Below are 14,703 nucleotides of genomic sequence, written 5' to 3'. Positions count from 1 at the left end.
GGGAAATACTCTTACATGCCACACCAAATTCTGGCTCTATGGAAGTCACAGGGAACTTTCCCTTTGACTCCAATGCAGCCAGGTTTTTCACCCTCTGATTTCAATGGGCTTGGGATCAGGGCCCTTGTCTTGAGTTCCATGGCTACAAGTCCTGCTCTAGCATGGCTTCAGCCTGCGGCATTCCCACCTTCCCTTGTGGGCTGTGTTGGCTGGCCTGAGAGCACGACGTAGCACCAAATCCAGATTTCCATGTAACTTCTTTACTGTACTAATGAAAAGCAGCCCAGAGGCACAGCAAGAAGCAGCCCCTTGCTAAGCATGGGGTTCAGTAATCACTCGGGCCCAGGCACTCACAGGTATTTAGGCTGCCATTGATTTTGGTGGCAGTTGGACATCAAAATAACTTTGAGTATCTAAGCCTCCGTGGGGCCACGTAAGGTGTTTGCAGGAGCTCTGCTTTATTCTGAGTCCGGTGGGATGCCTGCTACCAACTGGCTGTGCATAACATGAGTGCCACAGCGCCCCACCCAGACTCTTTGTCTGGGAAGCTCAGCTCTTAAAGGCACAGTGCCCACTCTAAAAGCCTGATAAGCCTGAACTGGCTTTGACGGGTTGGACGTCATGCAGCAACATGATCAGTAGAGCAGCCTTGCTCCGTATAAACAGATGCGAATGCAGTGATTGAATACAAGTTTTATTGAACAAGCACAGAAATCTCACATCAAAAATCCACCCTGCTGGGCAGCGTATACTCACACCCTTCACTGGAGACGATCCTTCATTCCAGCATGTCTGTACCTATCAACAGTCTTAGTGGTGCTATTATGATACACAGAATATACAAGTAATTACACAGATGGAAGCTGGGTCTCCATCCTGCCTGCCCAGAATCTACAAGTATCTTACACCTAGCGTGGGATGAGCCAGTGAGCCTTGGTTCAGTGCTAGAGATTCAAAATCTGCGTTCAGCTACACCTGTGCAACCCCACGGCCTTCAAGATGTAATTGGGGGCAGAAGTGGGCTATGTAATTGAGACCTAGGTCTTGGCTATGGTGGGATTTTAGCCACCAGAGCACCTGTACCAGTGCAGACCCCTAGTGTAAGGCATGATGTGCAGCCAAAGCAGTTTGTACTGGGACAACAAACCCCAGGATAAACCGCACTGGTGTAAATTGCGTCTACACCAGGGGTTTTGCATAATTGCAGCTCTACTGCTGGCTGAAATCCCAGTGCAGACAAGGCCTTAGTTAACAATACTGGTCTTAGTGATGCATGAGACAGGATGGAATCCAGCTTGCACGCTCTCAGATGCGCTGTCTCAGCAGGGCTGATAGGAATAAAGCATATTTTGTTTCTGAAGCTCTGACTGATCCACATGGCAGGCAGATCTGCAAGTCAGAAGATGCTGTTTTCACGGAGTCACTTTCAGCCAGGGAAAGCCAGCTACTAAGTGTTTCCAGGGAGAAACATTCATTGAAATCTGTTCAGCACAGGCTCTGTAACCGCTCCGTCTCCTTCCACTAAACCTACAGCTTGGCCCTAACAACTTTTTCTTTCCCTTTAAAAACTAACCTCACCTCGAATGGCATCTAAAACCAGCATTTCTTCTTTCCTGTCCATTAGCAGCCAGCCATGCCAGCTCTGAGCTGGGTCACCAGAGCAGCAAATACCGAGGAGGGGATGTTAACCCAGAATCCTGGTAGCATCAAGTCCTTTCTGACAGGCGTGGTGTAAACCATGCGTCACTGAAGAGGGGAGGTGTGTGCTGAAGTGGATGGGTGGGAGAGGGTCCTGTGGAGCTGCTGGCCCTCTCAGGGTTGCTTTGGGTTTGTCTATACAGCTCATGCACTCATTTAACTAAGCTGATTTAGAAGCTAATTTAATTCCATCGGTGCCACCCTCCCACCCCCCTAGACACTCAAGTCCATTTCAGAAGGTCTCAAACCAGTTTCACTTAAGTAGATTACAAACTGACTTCAGCTAACATGAGTTAAGACCCTCTTACACAGATTTAGTGGTGTGCATCTGCAGAGTTGTAGCAGATTAAAATCCCACCTTCAGTGAAAGCAGAACGTGTTTGTGCGTGGCTCAGACCCAGCTCTAGATACCTGCAGGCTGTCTCAGACCTACCTGGGCAGCAGGGCAGGAAGAGCAAAGAAGGGCGAACCCAATCCACCGACCTACATTCCCCGCCTACAGTGAGCACACTCTGCTGTCATCTCACTCCCTGGTCTCTGTTTTCCTCCCTCTGGCTGTGTGTTGAGACAACATGCAGCTTGCTGTACTGCACAGAGGCAGATGCTCCGAACCCAGGTGACCTAGTGGGAGAAGGACCTGCATTCAGACCCACACTGGACTGTCACATCCTGGTTACGGGGACACCAAGGTGGCGACATGGTGTGGCATAGCCTCATGTGCAGATTTGATGCCATCACGCTGCACCATGTCACATTCCCCTCACATCGCTATGACGTGGCTGTGCGTGTGTCACATCATCTCAAGGCATTGTCGTCGTGTGTTTTGTGACGCCTGCTCCAAAGCTGGTGCTGGCTGGATCAGATACAATCTGCTCTGTCCTAACAGAGTAGACCCATGTTCCTGGCTCCTTCCCCCAAGTAGGAGGCTGTATGCAATGTGCTGAGAGCTGAGTCCTTTCCACGTGTGGGGTGGGTGTGCTGGGGGGAGAGTAATTGACCCTCTTATTGCTCCGGCCGGGCTTTACCCCCTCAGGGATCTGAAGGGTGAGTTTCACAGCATGTAAGGGCATCTTCCTGCACCTACCCCTGGGGAAGGCACCAACACCCTGAGGATGGGGTGAGGAGCCCTGTTCTGCTCTCACTGGAGACCCCCACACAGTTTGCTGCCTCCTCCTATGGCTCTGACTCCATGATGGGGTGGGGGGTGCATTGGAGGTGCCCCCCTGGCTCTTCCACCCCACAGGGGACCACGACTGTTCTGCAGCTATGGGGGCAGCCCTCCAAAGGCAAAACCCAATGGGAACGGAATCAGGGCATTGCCCCATAAGTCAAGGAGAGCAGTTGTCCTGGCCACCATCCATGGGCCTGGCAGCCGTCACAGCATTCATAACCAGCTGGGACAGGTGGATTTGCAAGGCAGGAACAGTGACCAGATCAAAGCCTTGACCAGGTTTGTCATAGCTGGCCCATGACGGGCAGCGACATCAAAAGAATCTGCAATGGGATTGTCCAATGGGAGGAAGATTTAAACACAGACCCCAACCCCTCACAGTTCGAGTCGGAAGGCCCCGAAGTAACTGGCCGCTGTATCGTCGTAATCAATGGCCAGGGACGAGACGGAGACAAAAAGCTCGTCACCGGCCTTGAGCTCGAAGAGGCCACCCTGGTAGAGGGCGTGCAGGCCATAGTCTGCCTCGGGTGCCCAGCACTTGGTGCCGACGCCCTTGAGTAGCAGGATGGGCTGCCCATAGGAGGTCTCGCGGTTGATGCACTGTACCAGCTGGTGCCCCGAGACGCGGGCTGCGACGCCCTCGCTGGGGTAGCGGAAGTAGATCTGCGAGTAGATGTAGTACTTGCCCGCCTGGCTCACCCGCAGCTTGCCATCCCGGTAGGTGATGTTCTGGAGATGTGAGTGCATGATCTTGTCCTCCCACCTGGTGATGGGGTGTCGGCAGGACTGGGAGAGCTCCCCAAAGTGTGCTGAGCTTCCTAGGGGAGAACGCCGGCAGAGGTCACTGTGGGGCTGACGGGAGCAAATAGCATCCTACGCTTGGGCATCAACCTAGCTGATGGGCTTCAGGCATAGATAATAAACAGAGATTGGCCTGAGACAGAAACAAAGCCAGGATCCCAGACTAGATCGGGGTGGGGGGAGAGAACTGCCCAAAACCTGAAGCTCCACAGCTGACATGGAGTTGCCAACAAAATTTTTCTACACCCCTTCCCTCACTGCCAAAATCCACAAGCCTGTCTTCTAATACCAGGCTAAGGCTTCCCCATTCCTCTGCCCTCCCCCCTGCCTCCAGGCTCCCATGGCTCTGGGCACCGCTGCTTTCCTATTGGGAACCCCAGACTCACCGTCCTGGGAAGGGCTCTGCTGCCGGAGGGTGAGGTGGGCAGAGGGCTTGCCAGGTGCTCTTGTAGCCAGCTGCCCACTGGAGCTGTTGAAATAGCTCCTCCTGGCTTCTGTGGTGAAATGAAAGGAACAAGGATCTGCAGAGGCTGTAAATTGTGTGTGTGTGTGTCTCTCTCTCTGACACACATATGCCCCATGGCAGCACTCAGCACCTCAGTGCTGTGAAGCCAGCATGGTGAGACTTGCTCTTACTAGTCGGCACTTACAGGGAAGTGAAAGGCACTTGTGAGCCCTAAGTTCAGGATTCCATGTTCCTCTTGCCACAGATCCCTTAGCCCTAAAGGAGAGAAAGGAATGCAGCCCTGTGTGTGTGTGTGTGTGGGGGGGGAAACGGGGGACAGGCTGTCGGGGCCATTTAAACCGAAGAATGAAGGCTGGTGTTTGGAATGGAGCCTCAGGGAGTTGGCCACCCACCCTCCATTGCAATTTCCTGGCATTTGAACACCAAACTCTGTTAGCATCTTTGACAAGCCCACCCTGTTTTTTGAAAAAATAATGTTTCTATAAGAACATAAGAATGGCCATACTGGATCAGACCAATGGTCCATCTAGCCCAGTATCCTGTCTTCTGACTGTGGCCAATGCCAGGTGCATCAGAGGGAATGAACAGAACAGCCAATCATCAAGTGATGCATCCCCTGCCACCCATTCCCAGCTTCTGGCAATCAGAGGCTAGGAACACTCAGAGCATGGGATCGCATACCTGGTCATCTTGGCTAATAGTCACTGATGGACATATCCTCCATGAACTTATCCAATTCTTTTTTTTTAATTTTTTTTTTGTTAGCTTTTTTGACTACCCCTGCACATTGGGCTGACGTTTTCAGAGAGCTACCCACAATGACTCCAAGATCTCTTTCTTGAGTGGTAACAGCTAATTTAGACCCCATCATTTTATATGTATAGTTTTGGCCTTCACAACATCCCCTGGGAACGAGTTCCACACTGGGCGTTGTGTGAAGTATTTCTTCCTTTTGTTTGTTTTTAAACCCACTGCCTATTAATTTCACTGGGTGACCCCCGGTTCTTGTGTTATGAGAAGAAGTAAATAACATTTCCTTATTCATTTTCTCCACACCAATCATGATTTCATAGACCTCTATCATATTCCCCCTTAGTCATCTCTTTTCCAATCTGAAAAGTCCCAATCTTTTTAATCTCTCCTCATAGGGAAGCTGTTTCATACCCCTAATCATTTTTGTTGTCCTTCTCTGTACCTTTTATAATTCTAATATATCCTTTTTGAGATGGGGCAATCAGAACTGTATGCAGTATTCAAGGTGTGGGTGTACCATGCATTATGATATTTTCTGTCTTATCAATCCCTTTCCCAATGGTTCCTAGCATTCTGTTAGTTTTTTTGGCTGCTGCTGCACATTGCGTGGATGTTTTCAGAGAACGATCTGCAATGACTCCAAAATCTCGTCTTGAGTGGTAATAGCTAGTTTAGATCCTATTTAGATCCCATTATTTTGTATGTATAATTGGAATTATGTTTCCCATGTGCATTACTTTGCATTTATCAACACTGAATTTCATCTGCCATTTTGTTGCCCATTCACCCAGTTTTGTGAGATCTCTTGGTAATTCTTCACAGTCTGCTTTGTACATAATTATCTTGAGTAATTTTGCATCAACCTCAAATTTTGCCACCTCACTGTTTACCCCTTTTTCCAGATCATGTGTGAATATGTTGAGCAGCACTGGTCCCAATACAGACCTATGGGGGACACCACTATTTACTTCTCTCCATTCTGATAACTGACCAATTATTCCTACCCTTTGTTTCCTGTCTTTTAACTGGTTACTGATCCATGAGAAGACCTTCCCTCTTATCCCATGACTGCTTACTTTCCTTAACAGCCTTTGGTGAGGGACTTTCAAATGCTTTCTGAAAGTCCAAGTATACAATGCGCACTGGATCACCCTTGTCCACATGTTTGTTGACCTGACCCCCTCAAAGAATTGTAATAGATTGGTGAGGCATGATTTCCCTTTACAAAAGCCGTGTTGACTCTTCCCCAACAAATTGTGTTCATCTATGTGTCTGATAATTCTATTCTTTACTATAGTTTCAACCAATTTGCCTGGTTCTGAAGTTAGGCTTACCAACCTGTAATTGCCAGGATTGCCTCTGGTGCCTTTTTTAATAATTGGTGTCACATCAGCTATCCTCCAGTCACCAGAGACTGATTTAAGTGATAGGTTACATATCACAGTTAGTAGCTCTGCAATTTCATATTTGAGTTCCTTTAGAACTCTTGGGTGAATCCCATCTGGTTCTAGTGACTTAACACAACAGCCCCAATTCTCCTCTCCCTAACACTGCTTTCATCCTGCTGTGACTCCAGTGAGAGCAGTGGAGATGCTGCTGCTGGTTTGCTTTGGGGTGAGCAAGCACAGCTGTGTGCCAGTGCACCCTCACCAGGAAGTGAAACTGACCAATCCCCAAAACCCGTCTAGTTTCACTATCCTCTGGCTGTGCATAAATCCAAGCATTACATGCACAGGAAGGTGGACGTGAAAAAGGCTGTCTGCTCTGTCACAGGCTGCTTTGGAAAATCGAGCCCTTTCATCAAACTTAACAGGGACCCAAGCTGGCCAGATGGGTGAGATCTTCACACATTTAAAAGTAGATGTAGCCATTTAAGTGAATGTAGCCATTTCTATCCCCTGTACAGAAGGGCACTTGCCCTGCTCCCTCCTGCCAGGGCCAGAAACTCACCCTTCAGTGCGTTACTGTGGATAATGTTCTCTGTCACCTGGAAGGCAAGAGGAGAGGTCAGTGAGTAAACAGGAGACTTTCCCCAACTCCCTTGTGTCCTGTTGCCTCTTCCAGGCCCCCCACATCTGTCATTGCTTCTAGTCATGTCAACAAGCTCCATCGGACAATACGCCCCTCCTGGCAGGGTAAAGCACCAGGCACCCTGCTGCCACCCCTCTGCTTTACTCTACCACTGTCCACCTGGGGAACTCAAAAATTGATAAGCGGAGCCTAAAAATCCCCCTCCCCTTGAGGTGGGTATTACAGATGGGGAAACTGAGGCACATTGGCAGCATCTGCACTAGGAAATTGACTCATTGCTGGCACTGGAATTGGCATTGGTTTGACGGCAAGTGCAGACAGGGACAGACCATGTCCAGCACCATCTCAGAAACCACATCACAGCCCTGTTCAGAGCAAGGTTTCTATCTGTGCCCATCCCCTTTAACCACATTCAGTTCTGGTTCGGCCACACTCTTCGCTGACATTCATTGGCAGTAGCAGGTAACCCTGTCAGGGCAGGCAAGGGTGGGAGTGAAAGAGTGAGCTGAACTAATTCCCTGGCCTCTCTACCGAGAGGGCCAACAAAGGCGTTCCCATTGATAGAGTGGCTTCTGTGATGTCGTCCATGAGATCCTAGATGGAGACACACCAACTCATTTCACATGGGCACCAACAGCCACCAGATGGTACCAACTCTGAGTCCCTCCTGACCTGGGAACTGATTGGAATTAGTCACCTACAGGGACTGGCCCAAGACCTTCTGCTGGAATGTCACCCTTTGTGGTGTTCTAGGGTCTTCCTTGGCAAGTGCCTACCTCCCATTTTCCTTCCCTCCCCCCACCCAGTGTGTGGTTTGTCATGGACTCACCATGGTCACGTAGGATTTGATGCTGCTGGCCAGCTTGAGGCAGGACTGGTTGCCAATCAGTTCCTCCAAGTCTGAGACTTCCTGCAATCTGTTGATCAGCTGCAAACACTTCAGCTCCTCTGAACTCCCCTGTGTCTGGGCTTTTAACTGGAAAATAAGATGAGTTGATTAAACGAAGCAGCCTCTTGAGTGTACAAAGGATTGCATGCGTGGCTGAGCTGTAGGGTGCAGAGGGAGGCCTCACTGATGTGATCCAGACCTACGTAAATATGGACTGTTGCTCTTCTTTTTGATACTCGTCCAGAGTAAGCCCTGTGCCGAGCTTGGATGCAGGAACTGAGAATAAGCCTGTGCTTCTCTGATCACAGTGCCAGAGGGGCTGAGATCCTGTGATGTGAACGTGATGCCCAGGTATTAACCAGCCAGTGGATGAGCCATGAGACCTGGATTCAAACCCCAAGCTCTGCCACTGACTTGCTGTGCAACCTCAGACAAGTCACCTCCCCTGTCTGGGCCTCAGGTCCCCTTGCTAGCTTCAGCAAAGCACTGGGAGATCTACGCATGATGAGTGCTATTGAAGTACAGTTCCTGGAATAGACTCCTGCACTGCTTGGTGCATTAGCGATCGATAGCTGAGCAGTGTTGCTATCTCATGCAATTTTATTGTTAGTCTTGTGATATTTGATGTCTTCATTGAACCTCCAGCTCCTGGAATCATGTGAAAACGTGAATCTGACAATCTGGGGAATCTGTGTACAATTTATAAATTCTAGCTTGATTTTATGAATTATCTCTATCCTTATGACTGTTGACTTTTGTGCGCTGCCTCATGCTCCTTGTGCTAAGGGGAGGGAAGTGGTGCCTACAAGTCTGTCTTTGAAAGATGATGTTGTAGCCGTGTTGGTCCCTGGATGTTAGAGACACAAGGTGAGTGAGGTAACATCTTTTATTGGACCAACTTCTGTTGGTGAGAGAGACAAGCTTTTGTGTTTACACAGAAATCTTCAGGTCTTCTTCAGCTCTGTGCAAGCTCAAAAGCTTGTCTCTCTCACCAACAGAAGTTGGTCCAATAAATCATATTACCTCCTCCACCTAGTCTTTGAAAGAGACAGTCATTCAAAGCTACCAACTAGTAAATAGACATAGCCCAGACAGAACAATGAGGCATCTGGGGGAAGCCAATTTTCTCCAACTTCTCTGCAGTGGGCTGGGGTGTGGAGTAGTGGAATTTCCCCAGCAGCAGAACCAGGTGTTGGTAGTAGGACTTCTAAACTCAGGCGACACAGAAACACCCAAGAAGCTGAGACAGGAGAAAGAACATGCTTTTGTAGCAGGAGGATCTGTTTAACTCACTGCAGGACCACCCAAAGTCAAGAGAAACTGACATGGAGGAGAGAGAGGGTACGTCTTCACTACCCGCCAGATCGGCAGGTAGCAATCGATCTATTGGGGATTGACTTATTGCATCTAGTGAAGACGCGATAAAATCGATCCCCGATGGCTCTGCCGTTGACTCCAGAAATCCACCGCGGCAAGAGGCGGAAGCGGAGTCGATGGCGGCGCAGCAGCGGTCGATTCACCGCCATCCTCACAGCCAGGTAAGTCGACCTAAAATATGCAACTTCAGCTACGCTATTCACGTAGCTGAAGTTGCGTATCTTAGGTCGACTCCCCCCCAGGTAGTGTAGACCTAGCCAGAGACTCCACGATCCAGAGGAGAAGCCGTGAGCTGCAGAAGGATCCTGGACATCCCAGAGAGCTCTGCTCTGAGCCCAGAAAATGCTCAAGCATGGTGAGGAAACGACGGCAGGGAAACGTGCATGGGTGTTTCTTATTTTGCCTGGATCTGTGTATTTCTTGTGCTTGTTAAAGTAAAGAGTGATTGTGTTTAGAAACCCTTTCAAAACCTGTCTGTCTGCTTTCACTGCTGTGTGCCCCTGAAGAGGTAGCTGTAAAGCCAGGGTCCCATAAAGGTGGTCTCAGGGAGAGAGTGTGCTTACACCCCTGGGTATCGGCGTGGTGGTGTCAGTGTTGGTCCGGAGGGCCTACAGCAGATGGGTTGCATGGTTCCATTTCTGTGACCTAGAGCCTGTGCCTAGGAAATATGCCAAAGAGGCCCAGGAGAGAGAGTGCTGGAAGACTGCCCAAGGGAAGGGACGTGGGTCTAGCATGGTGGGACCCAAACACAGCAAGCTGGTATGTGTCCACCTGGGGCAGCTCTACTAGGGCTGTGTGTGACAGTAAGAATCTGAGCTTTCATTGGGAGGCAGGGGGGAGACCTGCTAAGTTTCTAGCTCTCCTCATTGCAGGGAAAACTTTGAAAACATGACTCAAAGGCTCCAGAGGCAAAGATCCCCATAGCTATTATTTTTTAAATCTGATTTTTATTCCCTCTTGTGATTGTGGGGGGATTTGATTCAGGATTTTTGACCCCCTAGGGCTGCTGGCTTAGATACATGGGGGAGGGGGGAGGGGAAGAAAGAGGGGGTGTTTCTGTTAAGCTAATGGCAGAGCTGAGATTGTCGGAGGCAGTTTCATGCCATGTTGTAGCCGTGTCGGTCCCAGGATGTCAGAGAGACAAGATGGGTGCAGTCATATCTTTCATTGGACCAACTTCTGTTGGTGAGAGGGACAAGCTTTCGAACTTACAAGGAGCTCTTCTTCAGGGGGTTTCAGTCAGGTCTCTTGCTCAGATTGCAACCCAAGTCCCAGTGATCAAACCTAGGACACCTGCTTGTCCATCAGCAAAACCCAGCCTGAAGCCCATGATGCCTCATCCTGGGTTTGTAACCATGTTCCTCTGTTATAAATGTGTGTATGAACAGTCACACAATGCTGCTAGGCAAAGCTGCCTGCAGGCCACATTACTGTGGCTGTGTGAATCTAACTGTGGTGAAAGATGCTGGTTTAACAGCCCTGGAGACCAGAGCCTTCCATCCACAGAACAAGTAGAGGCCAAGCAATGACAAGGCGAGGTTCCTGCAGGCTGCCCTGCCCTCCTGCCTCATCTCTGCCCTGGAGGGATCCCTGGTGAACAGGCCTGATCAGCCCCTGGAATTAACTGTTCTCCCAAAACATTTCCGACTGTCTTGGAATCATTTTATTTCCGTGCTCAGTAGGAACAGTGGCAAATGCTTTTATGCTCAGGAGACAAGCTGGGACTCGGCTCCTTGCTGGAGAAATTCCTGGGGCTAAACTCCCCATCACTTATGGCCTGAACCTGCTAGGCACTGAGCACTCTCAACATCCATTAATGTCACTGGGAGTCAAGCGTGCTCAGCACCTGGCAGGATCTGGCTCTTTGAGCTCTCTTTCTCATCTGCACAGGGCTCTTTCTCCTACTCCAGAGTCTCTGATCCTCCTGCCTGGCAGCCCAAACCCAGTGTAGTAGGAGCTGGGTGCTCCTTCTGGGCCCACGCTCCTTACAAACCCCAGCCCCTGCCTTAATCTGCCCCTTGTAAATATCTGCATTAACCCACAGGAGATGAACTGAACCATTTCCAGCTGAACACTGCTGCTAGCTATGCCCTCTTGAGACCAGGCATGGTGGTGGGGTGGCTATTTGCTGACATGGACTATGGCTGTGACAAATGAGACCTCGCTCCATTGTTGCAGTGAGGTGCTTGTGCTTGGAGTGTCCATGGAATTAGTGCTGAGACTGATCACCCTGCAGGTGAAGGTCCCCATAGTGAATGCAGCCCATGTTCCATTGGCAATAGGTGACACAGCAAGCAAGCAGCGTTGTGGGAAAGACAGCTTTAGTTAGCAAGTGGAGAGGCCCGTGCTACATGCTGAGATTCTAGAGTTTGATGTAGCAGCCAGGCCCTGCTTTGCATGCCTGAGTCCCATCATCCCTCCTGGAAGTCTCATAAGAACATAAGAAAGGCCGTACCGGGTCAGACCAAAGGTCCATCTAGCCCAGTATCCTGTCTACCGACAGTGGCCAATGCCAGGTGCCCCAGAGGGAGTGAACCTAACAGGCAATGATCAAGTGATCTCTCTCCTGCCATCCATCTCCATCCTCTGACAGACAGAGGCTAGGGACACCATTCCTTACCCGTCCTGGCTAATAGCCATTAATGGACTTAACCACCATGAATTTATCCAGTTTTCTTTTAAACTCTGTTATAGTCCTAGCCTTCACAACCTTCTCAGGTAAGGAGTTCCACAAGTTGACTGTGCGCTGCGTGAAGAAGAACTTCCTTTTATTTGTTTTAAACCTGCTGCCTATTAATTTCATTTGATGACCTCTAGTTCTTGTATTATGGGAATAAGTAAATAACTTTTCCTTATCCACTTTCTCCACATCACTCATGATTTTATATACCTCTATCATATCCCCCCTTAGTCTCCTCTTTTCCAAGCTGAAGAGTCCTAGCCTCTTTAATCTCTGCTCATATGGGACACGTTCCAAACCCCTAATCATTTTAGTTGCCCTTTTCTGAACCTTTTCTAGTGCCAGTATATCCTTTTTGAGATGAGGAGACCACATCTGTACGCAGTATTCGAGATGAGGGCGTACCATCGATTTATATAAGGGCAATAATATATTCTCAGTCTTATTTTCTATCCCCTTTTTAATGATTCCTAACATCCTGTTTGCTTTTTTGACCGCCTCTGCACACTGCGTGGACATTTTCAGAGAACTATCCACGATGACTCCAAGATCTTTTTCCTGACTTGTTGTAGCTAAATTAGCCCCCATCATATTGTATGTATAGTTGGGGTTATTTTTTCCAATGTGCATTACTTTACATTTATCCACATTAAATTTCATTTCCCATTTTGTTGCCCAATCACTTAGTTTTGTGAGATCTTTTTGAAGTTCTTCACAGTCTGCTTTGGACTGTCTCCAAAGTCTCCAAGGTCTGTTCAGTCCTTGCTCGCTGCTGAGGCTTCCAATTAGTGCCACTTCTGATGCAGGACCTAGCCTGAGGCCCCTGAGTTATTTCTCATGGGCCTCAGAGGGCCAACGTTTGTGGTTACTCCCCAGCTGGGCTGAATTTGAACCAGTGAGCTAGAGGCAAAAGGCCCCACAGCCTAATTCCAAGCCTCAGCAGCATCCAACCCTGCACCTGTTTGTTAGCCAAAGTGTGCAATGGATTTTCCCCTGGTGCAGAATCTCAGCCCCTGCAGCACTGTGTCCTTGGGAAACAGATGCCCCCAGCGCTGCAGAGAGGGCTGCCCCTGTTTGGGGAGGGCATAGATTTAGTGTGTCTTGCTAAGGAAATAAAGGAGAAAAGCTGAAATGCAGCATTGTACGGAGCCTACAGCTGTGCTGAGGCTGAAATGCCTGTACATCCTGGCTCATTGCACTGAATGGGCAGTTCTCCCATTGCCTTATTACCACCAGAGAATTAGGTCAGGCATTGTGAAATTGACTCAGTCTGTAATAAACACCCAGGCCTAGCTTCCCCTCCAGCTGGTTAGATCTGCGGTGTCATGTTATTGTCTCCCCGCTCAGCATGACTCACCAGCCCAGACAAACAATCATGCTGGGGAGAGGTGCTTGGTTCACAGCCCTGGAGAATGGAGTCCTCTAGCTGCAGGGCATGTGTGGCCACCCAGCAGGCCAAATGTCCCTTTCACTGCCAGTCTGCCTCAACCCTGACCTGCAGGGATCCCCCACTACTGACGAGAGGGGAGCTGGGTCACGGGAACAATCGGTCCTTGGCCTCCCTGCTCAGACTGCCAACCAGGGGGCCTGGTGAAGGGGTGGTTTTGAAACTGGGCTGGGGCCTGCCCTGCCCTGTCCCCCAATTCATTACACATGGGAAACCAAACAGCTGGAGAATTAAAATATTGTACCCAGCATGGTCCCTCGGGCATCCCTGTAGGGATAGTTACCCACCTAGGCAGCAGTTCAGTGCCCAATCCCTGCTGGCTTTCCCCCAGGTTGAATCCTTTGTCTCATTCTAATCCTGTAGGAAGCAGAAGGGTTTCGCTGTTTCTGTGCCCTTTAATTAGCCGCCGGGTCTCTCTTCTCACTGTGAACTCACAGGGGCAGGGGACTGCAGTGACATCTCCTCCAGATCAGAGAGACTCTTGTAGCTGGCTCAGACTAAGGTCTGGCGTACAGTGAAAAGTTAATATAAGCACACCCCTGACCAATTTAGTTATGCCGCCATGACCCCCAGGCTAGATGCAGCTGTGACAAAAGAAGAATGTTTCCATCAACACTGGTAACTTCATTTGGCGAGGTGGTGTTCCTATGCTGCAAGAAAAACTTCTATTGGTGTAGGCTGCATCTAGCCCAGGGGTCGGCAACCTACGGTATGCGGGCCAAACACGGCCTGATTCTGAATGGCACGCAGCCTGAAGGTGAGAGGAGGAGGAGGGGCCGGAAAGCGCCACGCTGGGGGAAGAAGCAGGGGAGGAGGGAAGCTTGGTCCTGCGGCAGCCAAGTTTCCCTCCTCCCCCGCTTTTTCCCACAGCTTGGTGCATTCCGGCCCCTCTGCCCCTCCTCTTCCCTCTCCCTGCTGGGATGGCCCTTGTGAGTGGGAGGGGGAAGAGCGGGAAGAGCAGCAGCGTGCTCGCTGCTCCATAGAGGAGGCGAGGGAGGTAGGGACGGGCCTGGGGGAAGGGGGTGGAACAGGGCATATCCCTCCCAGCCCGCTGCCATGAGCTGCTCAGGGCAGGGGGCTGGGAGCACCCCCATGAGCCAAGCACCCTAGCCTTCTGCCCTGAACTCCCCCCAACACCCACCCAGCCTTCTGCCCTGCACCCCCATGCCCCCAGCCTTCTACCCTGCACCCCCACGGCCCCCAGCCTTCTGCCCTGCACCCCTCACACCCCCAGCCTTTTGCCCTGCACTTCCACAAACCCCCATCCCTCTGCCCTGACCTTGAGTTGCCCCCAACACCCAGCCTTCTGCCCTGCACCCCCACCCCCCTGTCCTCTGCCCTGACCTCCCCCCAACACCCAGCCTTCTACCCTGCACCTCCACACCCCCCC

General features: G+C 50.3%; 1 protein-coding gene across 1 annotated transcript in view; it reads right to left on the bottom strand.

Moving 5' to 3' along the window:
• Window positions 1-673: 673 nt before the first annotated feature.
• The window catches only part of LOC117883046 (tumor necrosis factor ligand superfamily member 10-like), an 18,791-nt gene continuing 4,761 nt past the window's right edge, over window positions 674-14,703 (bottom strand). Inside the window, exons 2-5 of the mRNA XM_034781995.1 lie at window positions 7,750-7,896; window positions 6,840-6,876; window positions 4,057-4,164; window positions 674-3,687 (exon numbers count right to left, since the gene is read on the bottom strand). Of these exons, the coding sequence (XP_034637886.1) occupies window positions 3,245-3,687; window positions 4,057-4,164; window positions 6,840-6,876; window positions 7,750-7,896 (735 nt within the window). The 3' untranslated portion in view covers window positions 674-3,244. The remainder of the gene's footprint in view (window positions 3,688-4,056; window positions 4,165-6,839; window positions 6,877-7,749; window positions 7,897-14,703) is intronic.

Source organism: Trachemys scripta, chromosome 9 (assembly GCF_013100865.1).
Source record: "Trachemys scripta elegans isolate TJP31775 chromosome 9, CAS_Tse_1.0, whole genome shotgun sequence".
NCBI classification, from domain to species: Eukaryota; Metazoa; Chordata; order Testudines; family Emydidae; genus Trachemys; species Trachemys scripta.
The sequence above is the reverse complement of the archived record's forward strand: the minus strand, read 5'-3'. Positions and strand labels throughout refer to the sequence as shown.